Source organism: Megalopta genalis, chromosome 11 (assembly GCF_051020955.1).
Source record: "Megalopta genalis isolate 19385.01 chromosome 11, iyMegGena1_principal, whole genome shotgun sequence".
NCBI classification, from domain to species: Eukaryota; Metazoa; Arthropoda; class Insecta; order Hymenoptera; family Halictidae; genus Megalopta; species Megalopta genalis.
The window spans coordinates 5965858-5982119 of record NC_135023.1 but is presented as its reverse complement, the minus strand read 5'-3'; the positions used below and the strand labels follow the sequence as shown (position 1 = coordinate 5982119).

At 38.2% G+C, this 16262-nt stretch overlaps 1 protein-coding gene across 3 annotated transcripts; it reads right to left on the bottom strand.

Annotated features, from left to right (window-relative positions):
* Positions 1-543: 543 nt before the first annotated feature.
* LOC117226071 (uncharacterized) lies at positions 544-15312 on the bottom strand. 3 transcript variants are annotated; one of them, XM_033480047.2, is made up of 8 exons: positions 14918-15312; positions 13890-14045; positions 12851-13302; positions 12198-12444; positions 11043-11228; positions 10723-10972; positions 10440-10642; positions 544-10272 (listed from the first exon to the last, which is right to left on the bottom strand). In XM_033480047.2, the coding sequence occupies exons 1-8, from the start codon at positions 15053-15055 to the stop codon at positions 10138-10140; spliced, it is 1767 nt and encodes a 588-aa protein (XP_033335938.1). In that variant the 5' UTR covers positions 15056-15312; the 3' UTR covers positions 544-10137. The 3 variants fall into 3 exon arrangements, with proteins under 3 accessions (XP_033335938.1, XP_033335939.1, XP_033335937.1); XM_033480048.2 differs by having other exon boundaries at positions 11049-11228; positions 12851-13305; positions 14918-15311; XM_033480046.2 differs by having other exon boundaries at positions 12851-13305; positions 14918-15309.
* Between the last annotated feature and the right edge of the window lie 950 nt (positions 15313-16262).

The window sequence follows — 16262 nt, the reverse complement described above, 5'->3', positions numbered from 1 at the left end:
AAAATTTGAAATAAACAGCATGAAAACTGTTAGAATTATCGCAATACATTTTAAAATATTAATATCGTGATTCGATCATTATTTATTGGTATACTTTATGGAAAAGTAGGACTTGTAATTCGCCGGCGTTATGCTTGTTTCGTACGAGATGTGAAACGACTTACGTAGTACGCTTCTGGTCAATTTTAATTTGGATTTAGGAATTGTATGAAAAGTATTTACGTTCCTTCCGCGTAGCAATAGAAAATAGTACAAATATTTGTTCAAACTTGAGAGAATGATTTTAAAAAATAAAATAACTCGATGGAAGAAAGCAATGTGCCGTGGTGTGTGCAATTCCTCTCAACAAATCACTCTACTGCTAGAACCGCTACAATGATCATTTTAAAATTGCAATACTGTCCAATCAAGCAGTAAACAATAGTATTAAATGCATTAAAGTACTATTCGCCAGAATTAAGCTAATGTGTGGAAATAACAGGTTCTATTATTAAGAGAAAAATTCTTGAGAGGTGTTGTCTCTTCGCAATCAGTAGCTTTCCATTTCCGAATAAGTTTTTATATAAAAAATTAAATATTATACAATGCTCGCCGCGTTAAATGGTAGTGAAACACAGATCGCAACACGACTCGTTAACGCATTACTTTTGTTTTTATTTAAGTTTTCAATGAAGCTGCATCTGTGGTATCACAACAATGCCCTTTTGCAATAAGATGCCCCCCAAGAAAAAAAAACACATAATCTGTCAACATCGCTCAAAAAGATCGTCGGGCCCGTAGCCTAACACGTGTTCACAGCTTCGATAGTTTCTTTCTTCTCTGTTTAACACGTTGTACAAAAAGAAAATCGGATCGGAGAAAAAGGGCGAACGCGATTGTTGTACATTTTGGTCCTTTGCCCGTCGATCGCCTGTGTCTGTCGCGTCGACATAGATTTTTCATACATCATCGTCTCGCTTCGATCCGGAATGAATCTGTTGATCGTTATCTCTCTCTTTTTCTTTTTTCTCAAGAGGAAAAATTGGAAAAAAAAAATCGAAGAACAACTATCGCCCCGGAAATTTTTCGCAGACGATAAAGAAACAAAGGCAAACGACGCCAACGACAAACACAGCGTCCGCTCGAACATTCATTGACTTAGGCGGTAAGCGCAGAAAAGTAAAGAGGCGCCGAGTGATCGCAAATCTCTCTCTCTTTTTTTTCTCACAATTGCTATTTCTTGATTTTTGTTCGTTCTCGAGCACTTGTCTTCACATCAAGAAAGAGATTCCTCGAAACGGAAATGGACAGAACACTTTATTATTTTAATTGATCCGTGACCGAGAAAAAGAGTGGCGTGGGTTTATCCTGCGTCCCGATCGATCAAATAATCGTCTGTAGTGTCGCGCTCATGATTATTCGATGACCTATTGATGGCTAATAGAATGCGGAGCCTCATGCAATTATGGATTTTCATCGTGTCGAATTCGTTCGAAATGTGTCAAGGAGAATATTGAGACGATAGAAAGAGCGAGCATTTGTTTAATATTTAATTTATAATAGAGAGAACAAATTCAAGACCAGCTTTATTCCTAAGCATTGCGTTCTACTGGCTCTCTGAAGAAGATAGTGAATTATTTCTTGGTAGACCTAATACAACGGTATTCACGTTCGCGTGAATCATGAGTTTCTTTTAAAGCAGTTCTCGTACGTGTCTGATTAACTTAAACAGCGTAGACATTCGTTCGCAGGTTCTAAATAAAATAGAAACCTCAATTAAACTTTATTAAACTTCATACCATACTGAATTCAAAGACAATCGTGTATGCCATAAATGCATAAAATCCGCAGTCTAATAATAAGTTCCTTATATTCTCTAGTTAATACATCTGTCCATCTCAGCCTCGAATTAATTTCCAACAAATCACATAGCAGCCCAATAAATAGCTTAAAATGTCTAACAGGGTTTTCGCTTATCAATACAATATAAAAAAGAGATTTCGAAATAGTCTATAGTAAGGAAGATAGAGATTCATGAACTCAGGATGTAGGAGGATAAAAAAAGACGGAAGAGAGAGAGAAAGAGAGAGAGGAGGAGAAGGAGAAAGATACGATAGAGATTCCAGTAAAATTTCATGGATTCAAGTTAGACCCGTAAGTTAATCGAAGTTAGGTACCACTGTCATGGGAGGTTTCGCATACTGTGCTTCGGTATTTATAAATTATTCTGTCCCGACGATATCGCGCTCGGGACTCACGACTCGTTACAGTACGATATTAAAATATATATAGAATATATATAATATAAATATATATAGAATATATATTTTAATATATATATATATATGCATGTACAGTGTGCCCTGTTATTCGTGACACGAGACACTTGATTCTTTGTTCACAGACTTTATTCGAACCAATAAGATAATTCCAGACTGCAGATTCCATGCACATGCAATAGATAAAATCTTGTAAAATGCAATCAAACAAGTATCTCAGTAAAACAACGCCAATGGAATAGGTAACTAGATCCCCCAAAAATTAATGTATAAAAATCTGCAGTCCGATAATCTTGTTCAAAGAAAGAATTAGTAAGCGTTATCACTTGTTATCTTCTCGGTTTCACAAATCACAGGACAGTATGTACAAGATACAGGTGAAGTGAACTCAGCAGGTCGATCGTACGGGGCAAACATCATCGTCATGACGGAGAAAGAGCTTTGATACAAGTTGGTGGACAAGATGTGATAAGCTTGTAAAATTTACCGATAAAAGGTCAATCAATTATCTGTACAAGAGTCGATAAGAGGATCAACGTCGACCTCGAAGAAACAGGTCCAAGAATAAGACAAATAAAATTGCTGCATAACAATTTGAATAGATAGCTGCCGCGAATAGTAAAAAAATCAGTGCGGTTTTAATCTGTCATAACAATCTCATCAATGAATTCTACAAGCTCGTTAGATCTTGTCCGCCAAGTATCCTTCTGAATACTTGAGAACCGAGCTTGGACGAAGCGGCATCTCGCTTCAAAATGCGCTCACGTTGCTTCGTTCAAGCCGCCGCTTACACTATTTACTATTCAACAATTCAAAATACTTATAATGATACACACAACCTTGAATAATCTCAACAGCTGCTGGCCTTAGCCCGAACTAACTTACATATCGTAGATCGTGGATACAAAAGTAGTTTCTTTTTATTTTTTTCTCCGCTATTGCTAAAACGACGCGCTTCTCTTCACCCGCGAACACGCGCCGAGAGGTGTTCAAAGAAGTTAGCTTTCGTACGAGCTTCCTCGCAACGATCGTCTCGCTATTATCTCTCTCTTTGTCGCTTTCCTACTACAGCCTATTCTCCTTAATATCATCTTACTTCTTCGTTTCTCTTTTTTTGTATTTTTTTTCTTGTTCTTTTCTTTCTCGCTCGCATCGCTCGGTTTCTTTCATTGTTGTATACAAAATATTGTAATCAGGGCACTCACGATTCTTCATCATCAGTCGTATGCCGCCTTCCTTTCCGTTCTTTCTACTTCCTTCGGTACCAGACAATAATCGAAGAGAAAGAGGGAGAGAGTACCGAAAGGAACGCGTCAACGCCGCTTCGCTTAAGAATTTTCACGAGTTTCGTCCGACGATATTAATAACCGTTGCCGCCTCGCGTTTCATTTAACCATTATTTAATATTACACTCGATATAAAAATAATACTCAGTCGATTAGTACAGATTTAATACTCGGCGTAGAACCGGGGGAGGGAAGGGGTCTTGGCGCATCCGGTCGTGCGGTCTCCACGATTTACAATCGTTGAAATCGTTTCGAATCTCTGTATTCTCTTGCTATCCTCCTTTTGCCTTTTTCTCGTCTGTTTACTTATTTATTATTAAGTTACGTACAGTGTGACTTAGGAGGTCCACCGGAGGAGTCTGACGCGATATCAGAATGTCCACGGTCGAGCAGGCGGACGGAACAGAGCTGGGCCGCCGTTGAAATCACCACAGAGGACGCCATATTGTCGGCGACGTCCTCGATTATCATTCTGCCATACCGAAAAAGTACTCGAACACCGCTATTAATCGATCAACGCCTTACTTTAGTCGTTATTCCTGAATTTCATAGGTACTAAATCTTTCTTTTACGCATTTTTGAATAAATAAAAATCATTTTATTTGTAATAAGGCTGCCATATTCGTGGCTTAAAACGACGGCGAATTTATTAACACATTACCTAACTATTTATAACTGTGTCTCGAAAGATGCGATTATCGGTACATGCAACGGTTAAAATTCAATGAAATCACTTTGCACTTCTCAATAGACCGATATTGATCGTGCTGATCAGTATTTACGGTTCGAAAGACACCTGCGGTGAACAGATACAAGTTCCGTTCACAGTATGCAGATTGATTCCCGGGATCGGGCGCGTAGCAGGTCGCTCGACTCTCGAGAAATAAATAAACGTATCATCGATGACGCGCGACGCGTACGTCAATGAATATTGAATATGCATGCATCGATGAATAGATCAATGCCGCTCTGAATGAAACGATGTCAACGAGACGCATGGGTGATCTCAACGCGGCGCCGAGTCGCTCTATCAACGAGCAGGGTATCTCGTCTCCCTTTTTGTCGTCTCGCGAAAATCCCTTCATCTTTATTTTCGCTTTGTCGTGTACAGTTATGCATCGTTTGCGTTCTCTACGCTCTCGTCTCGAGGCTTTCGTATACATTTGTTCATTACGGGCGCCCTGTTCGAAACAGTCTCTCTATCTGTCGCGACGACGCCCCGTGGCCACGTTAAATTATTGGCGATAATAAACGCGGCGATTCGAACTGTCTTTGATCGTTCCAATTGTTTCGCCATATTTTGTTGCCGTACTTATGCTCGAATTTTTAAATTTTTTCAGATGTGGAATTTTCATGGTGAATGAACAGAAAATTGAATTGATGGCAATTTGGTAAAAGAGCTGTTTTTTTCAGCAGAGAATTTGGGGCTGACTCGAAAGATCGAAGTGGGAGTCCTGCCGATCGGTGACCGATCCGTTGGTGAGGGTTCACGCGTTCATACCGAACACATACTCTTATTTAAAATATCATTACTTGAACATTATTCAACGAAATCTCCAGGCGAAGGCACCTAAAGCATCGACCGACCATGGACACTAATCAAGTGCCGCGGTTAATTAGATACACGTGTATGTATACCGAGTGTGTCCCGAAAGAGAAAGGAGGGAATGACCATACGCGCGCAGTGTCTGATGTCTGACGAACTAATGAACTCGTTTACGAACGAAAAAGTAAATAAAAAGAAAATACTGGAGAAATGAGAAAAAAGGGAGAAATAGGGAGAGAGAGATATATAGACAGGAGGAAAAAACACATAGATAGATAGATAGATAGATAGAGACAGAGAGAGAGAGAGAGAGAGAGAGAGAGAGAGAGAGAGAGAAGAGTGAAACTCGCGTTATAAACGAAAAATACGGTAGAAACAATAAATTAAGCCAGTCGTTGCCAAATGTCTTACGCAAACGTCGGTGCAAAAAACAGTGAATATAATAATAAATTATAGTTTAAATAAATTCAGGGGAGGGTCGCTTATGTAAAAATAGACGTACAAAAACAAGGACGCGGGTTCGGGAGGGGAAGGGACCGAGGGAGATTTAAAAAGGGAAAATTGGGAAATCGAGGGGCCAAGGGGGAGGGCGAATAACTAAATAATTTAATAATTAAGTAAGACAAAATCTCGCCATCGGGGGATTCATTTAAGTAGTGTTGGTTAAAACTCCTTATCAGCTAAAGTCAAACGCGTAGAATACTGATACATAAAAAAAACTCTATAAGAAGCCTCAGCTTATTTTTCTTCTTTACCATTGTTAAAAAAAAGAATTAATAAAAGAAAGAAAAAAAGGAGAGAAGACGAACCGTTCGTGTTTGTGTCTGGCGGTCCCTGCAACTAAATCTTACTTTGTTTAAAAATGATCGTATTATCTTGTAAACGTTTTTACCGTAATTCATACTCGACAGTGAGTGAGTGAGTGAGTGAGTGAGTGAGTGAGTGAGTGAGTGAGTGAGTGAGTGAGTGAGTGAGTGAGTGAGTGAGTGAGTGAGTGAGTGTGTGTGTGTTATATGTAGATATATATAGATATATATACCTCATATATAATAGCAATACTCGATTTCTCGTGTTCTAATAATTATAAAAAATATCCTCTAGATTTCTTCAGAATTAGTAGAGAGCTCAAACCTATGTTCTACTTACACGCCTACGTTGGTAATAATCATAATAATAATAAAAAATATATATAAGAATAATCATAATAATAATATTAATAATAATAATAATTATGTTTTTCGTGTGGTTTAACAAGCTACCGCGAGCCAAAAAAAATTACAACTGAGGGAGAAAAAAAATGCCTAACGAAGTAACTGTCCATTTCATCCACTTTGTCTTCGTCTATCGATGTTATTCTGCATAAATAAGTTCGTTCTCTTCGCGTATGGTACACTTATAAAATGGTATGCTACACAAGTGTTTCTGTCGACGAAATTTAAAACTGGCGGTCCGGGGGCTTGACAAAACGTTCCCCCCTGTGTACTTTAATAGTCGTTTACTTTCGATTTCGTCTCCCCGTTAAGGAGATGCTGTTTAGTCTACACGCGTCATGTATCTTTTAAATAAGCGTCACTCTCTGAATAAACAATTTTATTACAACCTCGCAGGATAGTCAATGGGAGAAAATATAGAAGAAATTCATGCACGTTAACGAACCAATAATGAAATCTTGTTAATTTTGCAAGCCGATAGCTATTCTGCCTTGAATTTGTTTGTATTTACATATAGTGTAAACGCAAACGAATGAGGTATACATAGTAAAGGCTTATTTAAAAGATACGTCACTCCCGAGCCTACTTGTGAAACAGGAAATACATTGAATACGTACTAAGTGGAAGGATCATTTCGACGCATGAGAGAGAAAGCTTAGCAATCTGTCATTCGGATCGCACTAGTGAGAAACCTCATCATCGCTTATGTCTCTTCCTCCAATACTCGGGTAGTCAGTAACGAGATACCACATGCACAGTGCCGTTCTTATGAAATCAACGTCATTCAAAATCCATTATGTATACTGTCTAGGCTGCGTGCGATTTCGCAAGACCGCGATCAAATAAAAATTTTAACGCGGCCGTTTCCCTTTTTAACGTCAATCTTATGAAACCTTTAACAAAGGAGAGAAATTTAGCTCTTATCGTCTCGTATTGGAGCTAGCATAAACGCACGCAGTCTATGCATACATCGCTAATCACTAAATAAATATATATTTATACGTTTTTATGAAACATTGATCACACGAACCAATTATTCGCTTTCATATTTACAATTGTTCTGGCGGAGAAAAGAAAGAACAGCACTTCACCGTGGTATCATTGGTACTTGTACATTAATAGTACATATACATACATATACATGTATATATATATATATTTATATATATATTGTGTATATGTATATACATATGCATGTATATCTGTACGAGTGTGTTCATAAGGCTCCTTTGATAACGACTAAAGACTAAGTTTTGCTCCACGGATTACTGCCAAGCGAATTTGAAGAAGCTCTGTCTAAACAGCCCTTACCAAGAGTTATCACTGATAAGAAGACTGAGAAAAAGTGGTTGAGGCGGGGTAGGAGAAACAAAAAATGAAGGAGGAGAGAGAAATGTATAAATGTTGTGCATGACGTCGTGAAAGAGAAAGATAAAACGTTAATTTTTATCGTATGCCCTTAACTATACTCTATGTTACACAGACTAAATCTATTTTTGGCAAAGTTGTTTATGTATACAATGTTAGATTATTACGATACATGAGTAGATGCACTGGCCATCGTATTATGTGCTATTTAGCTTCCCTTAATACCTGTTTATTAACACATGATCTGTACAATCTGGAAAAAAGTAAATCAGTGATAGCCCTTAGACGAAAAGAATATAATAAGGGAAAAGAGAAAAAGATAATGGATTTGAGAAGATAAACTCCCGGTTAGCAGGCACAATTTCAGTCAACTAAGATATACTATTGTCACATTCTCGGTTCACAAAAATCGCAAAATGATGATCGTACTCTGAGACTATTATAATATCATCTATTAATAAAAGAGCGATAACGATTTATCTATTTTTACACTGAACACGAAAGAGATTCATGAGACGAGAACACATGCGTATCTCATACAATAAATACTGTACTTATCTAACTACAATTTGGCAATAACTTGTATAAAAAAATTTCCTGTCATCGCACCTGCTTATACTGGTAAGTTTTGTTATGGGTTAAAATGACCATTCACCCTGAGAGGGTTAATTGATTAACGAGACTGAGAAAAATCACAGTTTTCCTATTCTTCTTTTTACAAATATATTAAGTAGTAACATGAACAAGTTCAGTTGTTTTTAATACTTTCTCTTAATTGGTTTGTATCAATCTATGCTTGTATGTTTATAGAAATTTGTTTATGTTACAGCCTAATATAAAACAAACAAAGTCGAGGAGAGAATTTGGTAAAATAATGGTTAACGGATGCCCGCAGCAACCGTGGAGCAATAAAATTTGTTACTTTTAACCTCCGGCATACAGAATGAGTGTAATCTAAGTATTATTTCCTGAAGTTTCTTGTATGTTTGTTCATTGTCGTCGAGAGAGCATGTGAACGAGTATTGTGTGACGACAATCTACGTACCATCGCGTTTCTTATTGCTTTCGGAGTCTTAGCTTATACATGGTGGTTGCGCTGTTTCATCTATTTAAGTACAAATTATTCAACGGCTGCGTCAACAGCCGCAAAAAAGCCTTCCGAGACGTTACGGGGTAGGGTATAATAAGAATCAGGGGGCAAGGGGCAGAGATAATACGTAAAAGGTAGAAAAATCAGTATTAAATGTGTTCACACCGGCAGTCTCGTGCTCACGTAAAAAAAAACGTACCTACATCGTCTAAATGAAGATCTTGTTATCTTGTAAGTAAATATTCGCGCGCTTTTGCTCGCCGCGTCTGATATAAGAGCTAAGGGGAGGGATAAGAGGGAAGAGATAAATCGCTGAAAGGCCACTAGAGTATGATGATACTGGCATTAACGTAATTTGGCAAAGCTCAAATTACCGAGTACGCATCGGACAATTATACAGTTAACACATTTGTCACGTCGTGCAACCGTTTTCTGCTGTTCCATTGTGATCTCATCCCCGCAACTAACCGAGGGGAGAGAACATCCTTTGCGTTATTTAAAGCCGATTTAAAAAATACATTCTCTTCACAGTTTTTTTCTCGCTCATTAATTAGAATTAGCTGGGTCGTTTCTTTCACTTAATTATTACGCAAGACAACGAGAGTATTATGATTGTTACCGTCACTGACAGCTAAAAGCCCGTGGAACAAAACGGTGAGAATTTTCATGTTCACTAATCGTGTTTAGTGACAAAACGTTCTTTTCCTTTAATATCGTCTACGTTTTTCGGTTTTTCTCATTTTTATACTTTCTAAGTCTTCCCGAACAGTAATTTCTAGCACCGTTCTTAGACACTTTCACCGGTGACTGTCTTTCTTACGTCACTAAGAAAACAGACAACGACCACCATCATTACATATCTTTATCTCAACGCGAGAATACATGCGCGACACCGAAAGAACAATTTGCGCGTGTTTATGTACAACGATCGCCCGTCGCTCTCTAGCTGCAAGCGTACAAAATTTTGTATAAAAATATTCTTCGTATTATCCGTGTATATATATGTACATATTTCGAATAACCACGTAATTAATACTGCGTATTTAATATCATCGTTCCTTCGTGCGCTCTGCGCCACGGGCTTGGTAGCTCGCGGGAAAAAAAGATCATCCCCCCATAATGTCCTGCTACCTAATGGTTCTCGGCGTTCTCGCTACGGGAATAGAGACAGAATTAGAGAGAAAAGGAGAGCTCAAAAAAGGAGAGGATCTCCTCTCGAACGAAAACCGGCAGCAGACATCACGAGGAGAATGATCTCGTTTTCTACACCCTGTGTATCACTGGACAGAACTTTGCTGTCTAGAGATTCTTTGTTATACGTATTTATATGTATATATATACTTAGCAAAGTCGTTCTGTAGCTGGCCAAAAATGTGTTTCAGTGTGTGTCTTCGGATAACGACGTCGCAACTAAGTTCAATGGTACGTCGGAGACATTTTCTTCGTCCCCCTCGTCTGTTTCTTTGACATCCCCAGGTAAGTGACATTGTTCTCGGCCTTCTGCTTTCACGTGCTACCACAAACATTCAATTAGAATTCGTCATTCAACAACATTAGTTAACGATGAACTGGCATTCGCTAAAAATCTTTAAAAATTATAGAACACTCTCTAGATTTTAAAGTAAGATCTGAATAATATATGAATGAATCTAGTGAAAACGCTAGATATTTTATACTTACATGCATCATGTATGTAGGCAAGGGAAGGGAGTAATTAAGTTGAGCGGCAGGAGGTGGTGGATGCGCACCAGGTATACGTGGCGGTGTCAACGCTGCAGCCATCATTAGATGAGGTTGTATTTGTCTTCGTAGAGCCGCCAGCATATCTGCACTTTCTGCGTCCATTTGTTCAGATTGCGGTGGCAAAATTACGTCTCCTTTTTCTGAAAAAGAAAGAACGCCCGCATTGAAATAAAAATATTCAAACACACTATGGTGAGTATAAAACGTCTGAAGTTCCTACTTCTATGCCTCGTTGGTTTTTCACCCTTAGGTCTACGTCTACGTGTGTGTATCGTATCCCTTCGCATAGTGGATGGACGGTTCACCCCGTGGAGTTTATAATAAAGCCCACAAGCGTTACAGACCATCTCCCCTTTCATGTTTCTTCTCCAAATAGTCGTGGTCATAGTACCACAATTTGTGCAGGACATGTCTACCTTTTTAGTCATGTTGCCGCTATGCTGATCATACTGTTGTTTCTGATCCTCCACCTGTAACGATGAGACTGTATGAATATAAGTTTGGCGGGTGTACTAATCAAACGTTAGTAATTAAACGTACCTTCACCTTCATTTTATTTGACCATGCAGTAAAATCTTGGGCTTGTTCTTCGTTCGGTTCATGCTGGTAATTAACGATGTCCGGACTCATTGGAGCTTTACTAGGGTAACTTTGTTTTCTGCGACCCTTTGTCTCCTTCCGTCCGACACTGGCTGGACTGGATGGATTGCTATCCACAGAAGTACCCTAAACGATGATTGTTACTTCATTACCACGAATATAAATACTACATTTAATCAGAGAACAAAATTAATTCTGTGATAAAATATGTTGAAATAATGAAAATTTAATAATAAAACATTCGAAAAATGTAAACAAATTTACATGTATAAGTATATTTTTACTCAATCTAATTCTTATAGAAATTATAAGAACTATAATAATCTATAATTATTTGCAAGGAAATGTAGAAGATTTGTAGCTTGAAAATCGGTGTAGGTAGGGGTATTTTGGCCGAGAATTCGAGAAAAATAGCAGTAATTCCCTGTAGGTACCTGTTATCAGAACAAAAAGCCAATAGAATGGAAAGCCTCACAAAGGATACTGCAGTCCTGTTCCTCATTCTACTAGAAATTGAAGAATTCCTCGCGCCGAACAAAATACGCTCTAAAATCTATAGAAATCCCAAGTTATCTGAACATCTGTTAACAGCGGGTTGACATGGTGGGCTCCGCGCTTATGGCCTATCATAAAGAGGCTTCCCAGTTATCTATTATCTACAAGGCCTACCACGTTTCTTACCTGCAGGCAGATGGGACCTGAATAGACCCAAAAGGGATCCCTTGACACCCAAGGGTCACCTGACCTGTTTTTCTTTCTATACCTGCAGATCTCTTCTGGTATTTGCATTGAACAAACTGCAAGGACTTCCCTCGGAAAACTTTTATTTGCACGGAGATCAGAGCCCGAAAAAACGGTCACCGAAAGGAAAAGCAAAGAATCCCCGTTTCTCTTCACAAATCCCGGAATTTTATTTCAACTTATAACTCCAAAAAAAAGTTAACGTTTACGGCTGTTTGTGCATGCTGACATCATATGTTTCATTAGCAGTTGATTAGGAATTCCGTAAATATTTGGGAAGCCCAGAAGTTATAGCTACTATCGATAATATGTGCCCGCGAAGGAATTTAATTATAGATATTAAATAACGCAAACCTTGTTTTCTATACACGGGACATTGGTGCGATTGCCGAGCACAGAGCAGTCCGGTACTGTACGCTCGATTGTAGTTCCTTGAGTATCTCTGTAGAACCTAATTTGCGGTGACACTCGGTCCGAATCGACAGCAGTAATACCGATCTGTCTGTTATTAATTAACGAACGCAGAAGATTAGTTGCCTCGCCGGTAAATCCATTATTCAATTTGTCACCGTTTGTCCTGGTAATCTCTAAACTCCTGTTGCTGTAAGAAAAGCAAATCAAGTGTTACATTTTCCATGAAATAATTCCACGAAAATACAATGGCTTAATAATAAAGTGCCGAGATAAGATTCTGTGGGTAATTGAGTTCCTACTCTAATCCCAAATAATGACAATGGTATCTTATCTGTGGGACTACACCTGCTGTAAGTGGCAGCTACTTAAGTAATCCATTAGGTAAATATGCATTAGTTACACAAAGCTTATTTGACTATCTTTAATTCGTAACTGCATAAATTAATAGCAACAATGTCCACTGAACGAACAAGTGTACTTCTTTTATCAATGGAACGTAAATTACATTTTGTTCTCAAAGAGAAGATCATTTATTCTATACTTAATGGATTCTTCTATTTGAACTATGTTTTAAATAAAAACATTGTACTCACTTTGCTAATGCTTGCCACAGTTTAGTCGTTTCTTGATCTATATTAGTGTCTGAACAATTGCTTTCTGGTGTGTCCATTCTATTTACTGGACTGTGATTGGGGGTACTTTGTTTCGATTCCTCGTAATTTGTTTCCACTTTCATTCTTTTGTTAATGGTCATGTCATAACCATTTTCCTCCCCTTCTGTATCCTGTTCATCTCGATCTTCTATTTCTAATCTGTCTGGATCAGAGCTGTTCGAACAAGTGTCATCCTCTGGTTCACACTTAATGTTATCATGCTCTGGCATATCATTGGTGCGCAACTCCAAATGATGTGTTTGCGTCTGAGGTATAACGTTTTGATTAATGCTGGCCGGAGAGTTAGGCTCCTCATTGAACAATGTTTTGTTCAATTGGAGAAATGACTGTAGAGGACTTAAGCCTGCTACTTTGGCAGTGGAGAAAGACTTCTTCTGAAACAAGATAAGGTTGCATGATTAAAATAAGAGAAAATCATACTAAAAGAACATTAACACAATTTACTGCACAATTATTTATCAACAAAAAGTAAACATATGCTGAGTAGTTTCTTTTAATGCGAGGAATTAAACACAGTATTTGTACTTTGTACCTGTTCAAGAGTAAATAGCAGGAAAATAATTAGCTATGCATAACTTTTTTTTATAGTATAGTCACTATCAAACTGATAAGGTTAAAGTTGATTGCAATAAAGAAAACCTTGAAGTATCTTATGTAATTACTGATATATCGGGACACAGAAGCAAATACATGGTATCCTGCACATATTACTAATGTGTTGGAGTTACATAGAATACACATGTGCTGAAGCATTCTTATCTACAATCACACATTACATGGTCACGGTTACATCATTACTAGGAATGGGAATGACTACTACCTCTGTCAGCAATGTTAAACTAATTTTTGTTCATTAGTCAATAAATGGTACACTTATATTATCTGACTCCTACTAGCATATATGTATTGCTGATGGCACCCATGTTAAAACCATATACAAAAATTACTTAACAAATACCTGATCATCGTGTGATGATAACTGCTTGGCATAATCCAGGTACTGTTTGAGTATGACATCAGATTTGTGTGACACCTCACGGAAATTGTGTAGTACATCCAACTTGTACACACACCGGTGACAGATAATCGGTGGCAAAGAATCCCCATCTTTCACCTGAATAAAATGCATCAAGAAGATTGATTTTACAATCCATTCAGATCCCCTATGTCTATATAAGACAGAGCCTACATTGTTTAATGGATATGCATCTAGGTCATTTTGTGGAATAAACAGATTTAAAGCAATTTGGAATTATAATAATTAATACAGCATCCCTAGCATGATACCTTAGCAGGGATCAAAGAATAAACAATTGAATAAATGGTTTCGAATGCATAGGAAAAAAATCTCGAGAGTCATTAAGAAAATAAAGAAATCTCAGACGATGAAAACGCGTTCGGTCCAGACGGGAAACGAATGCGATGCCGAACGCAAAGTGTTGATCGTTTAAAGTAGGTTGGACGGAAGCAGAGCTTTCCTCCAGAAGAGCATATATGTATAGCGAATCGTGGACGGGAAGACGAATTACAGAGGGAGAAGAGCAGTGAAATGTGACAGCGACTCGTGGAATCCGCGTGTGAAACCTGATAACAGGCCGTCTAAATAAGGAGCTGGCTCCCCTCTCCTTTGGATCCGCACGAGCGAGGAGCAGAGCTTATCACTGCCATTTTAAATGCCCCCGTGAGTAGTCGGCTTATCTCGCGGACACATCTCTTGCCAAACTTTCTCCCGTGGCACGCGCACACACACACACCGCACACACACATTATCTACGAACACACGCACCCTTGAGAGACAGCGAACGTTGAATAAAGACGAAACACGACGTAGACGAGGACGGACGAGGCGAGACGAAGCGAGAGTGATGGGAGCGCACGCGAGAGAGAGGGAGACACGCTGATAATGCGAGCAACCACAGATGGTCGCGTCTGATTTATCATCGCGAGCGCACGAGGACCCGGTGAAAACTCGGAAACGGGACTCACCGTGATCGAGAGGCATGTCAGTATCTTGTCGGCGAAGTTTCGCTGTGCGCCCTCCTCCTCGAATATGGACAATTTGACACCGTCCGACGATAAACAAAGGCGACACAGCTCGTAGAACTTGGGCGGTACATCGAACATAATTGTGAGCTCCGGCTACGTTGCGCCCTGCGTAAAGCGCGAGTCATCAAGAGGTAGACTCTTTCCTTGGCCGACGTACTATCTTTCTCCACTGCCACTACGCGTTTAGCGACGAGGAAGGGTACGCGATCACTTATCACAGTCACCGCCGCGGCTCATTGTCAGCGGCACAGTGCATACGATCATACAGTCTCGATTCTAGCTAGAAAGGCGACTACTATCCGCTCCATGCGACCTCCGGATACAGACTGCGCGAGATACGACTCCCCGCCATTATTAGAAAATCGATTGCTAATGCGCATGCGTGTGTAAGTGGGATCATTATAAACACACCACTAAAATTTTATGTACAATATACGCGTACTAACGCTTTTTGATAACTGTACTAGATTGAACGATATATATACAATAGTATAATAGTATTTGATCGAAAAATTACTTGAAAAAGAAAGTGTATGTACATTTTGAATATCTAGAAGGTTAATTCATTCAAAAGAATTTTATCGTAAAATTAAAGTTGAAAAATTAGATTTTGCCGAGAAAAATGTATGGTAGTCCACCTTTTGGACTACCATGAAGATCTGATTATAAATAAAAAATCTAATTTTTAAAATACTATAGAGTATACCACAATAGGTAAAATATTATTCAGATTATAGAATTAATAAGAATAAATAGATATTATGTTTTAAATATTAGTTTTTCGCAACAATTTTCATCCAATAATAGTGTGGCAAGGTCATCCAATTTACGGATATAATAATCAAAGATTCCAATATAAGTTTCGCCTCTAATATGTCGTACGTTTTGGATTACGATTCTCAATCGCCACCACTTGATGGCGCTCGAATACCTGTGCAACCATTTTGAAAATGAAATGAAATGCGACAGAAACTTGTGTAAACAATATTTTAAATATTTAACTTATAAAAAGTATTTTTTAAACTGTTGTATTACTTGTAATAAGTAATTGTGAAATCCTCGCAATCACATATCACACTAATAAAGTACTGATAATTAAAGCTATTTCGTTTGACATTTTCAATTCATTTTCTTTTAACAATTTCTAAGAATCTAATCGTATATTTATCGATAAAAATGTTCTCCAAAATAAAAGGACACTGTTACATTTTAACAAGAATCTCATGTTGAATATACTAAGATTTTGTTTGAAATGTATTCATAAAATAACAATAATGTTTTGAAT

Bases quoted from the DNA above. Each gene is read 5' to 3' on its own strand.
- LOC117226071 (XM_033480046.2), bottom strand. From the start codon at position 15,055: ATGTTCGATGTACCGCCCAAGTTCTACGAGCTGTGTCGCCTTTGTTTA. The intron at 11,229-12,197 runs GTTTGCGTTATT...ATCATCGTTTAG, and splicing joins TCCCGTGTATAGAAAACAAG to GGTACTTCTGTGGATAGCAA. The intron at 10,973-11,042 runs GTACGTTTAATT...TCATCGTTACAG, and splicing joins CAAATAAAATGAAGGTGAAG to GTGGAGGATCAGAAACAACA.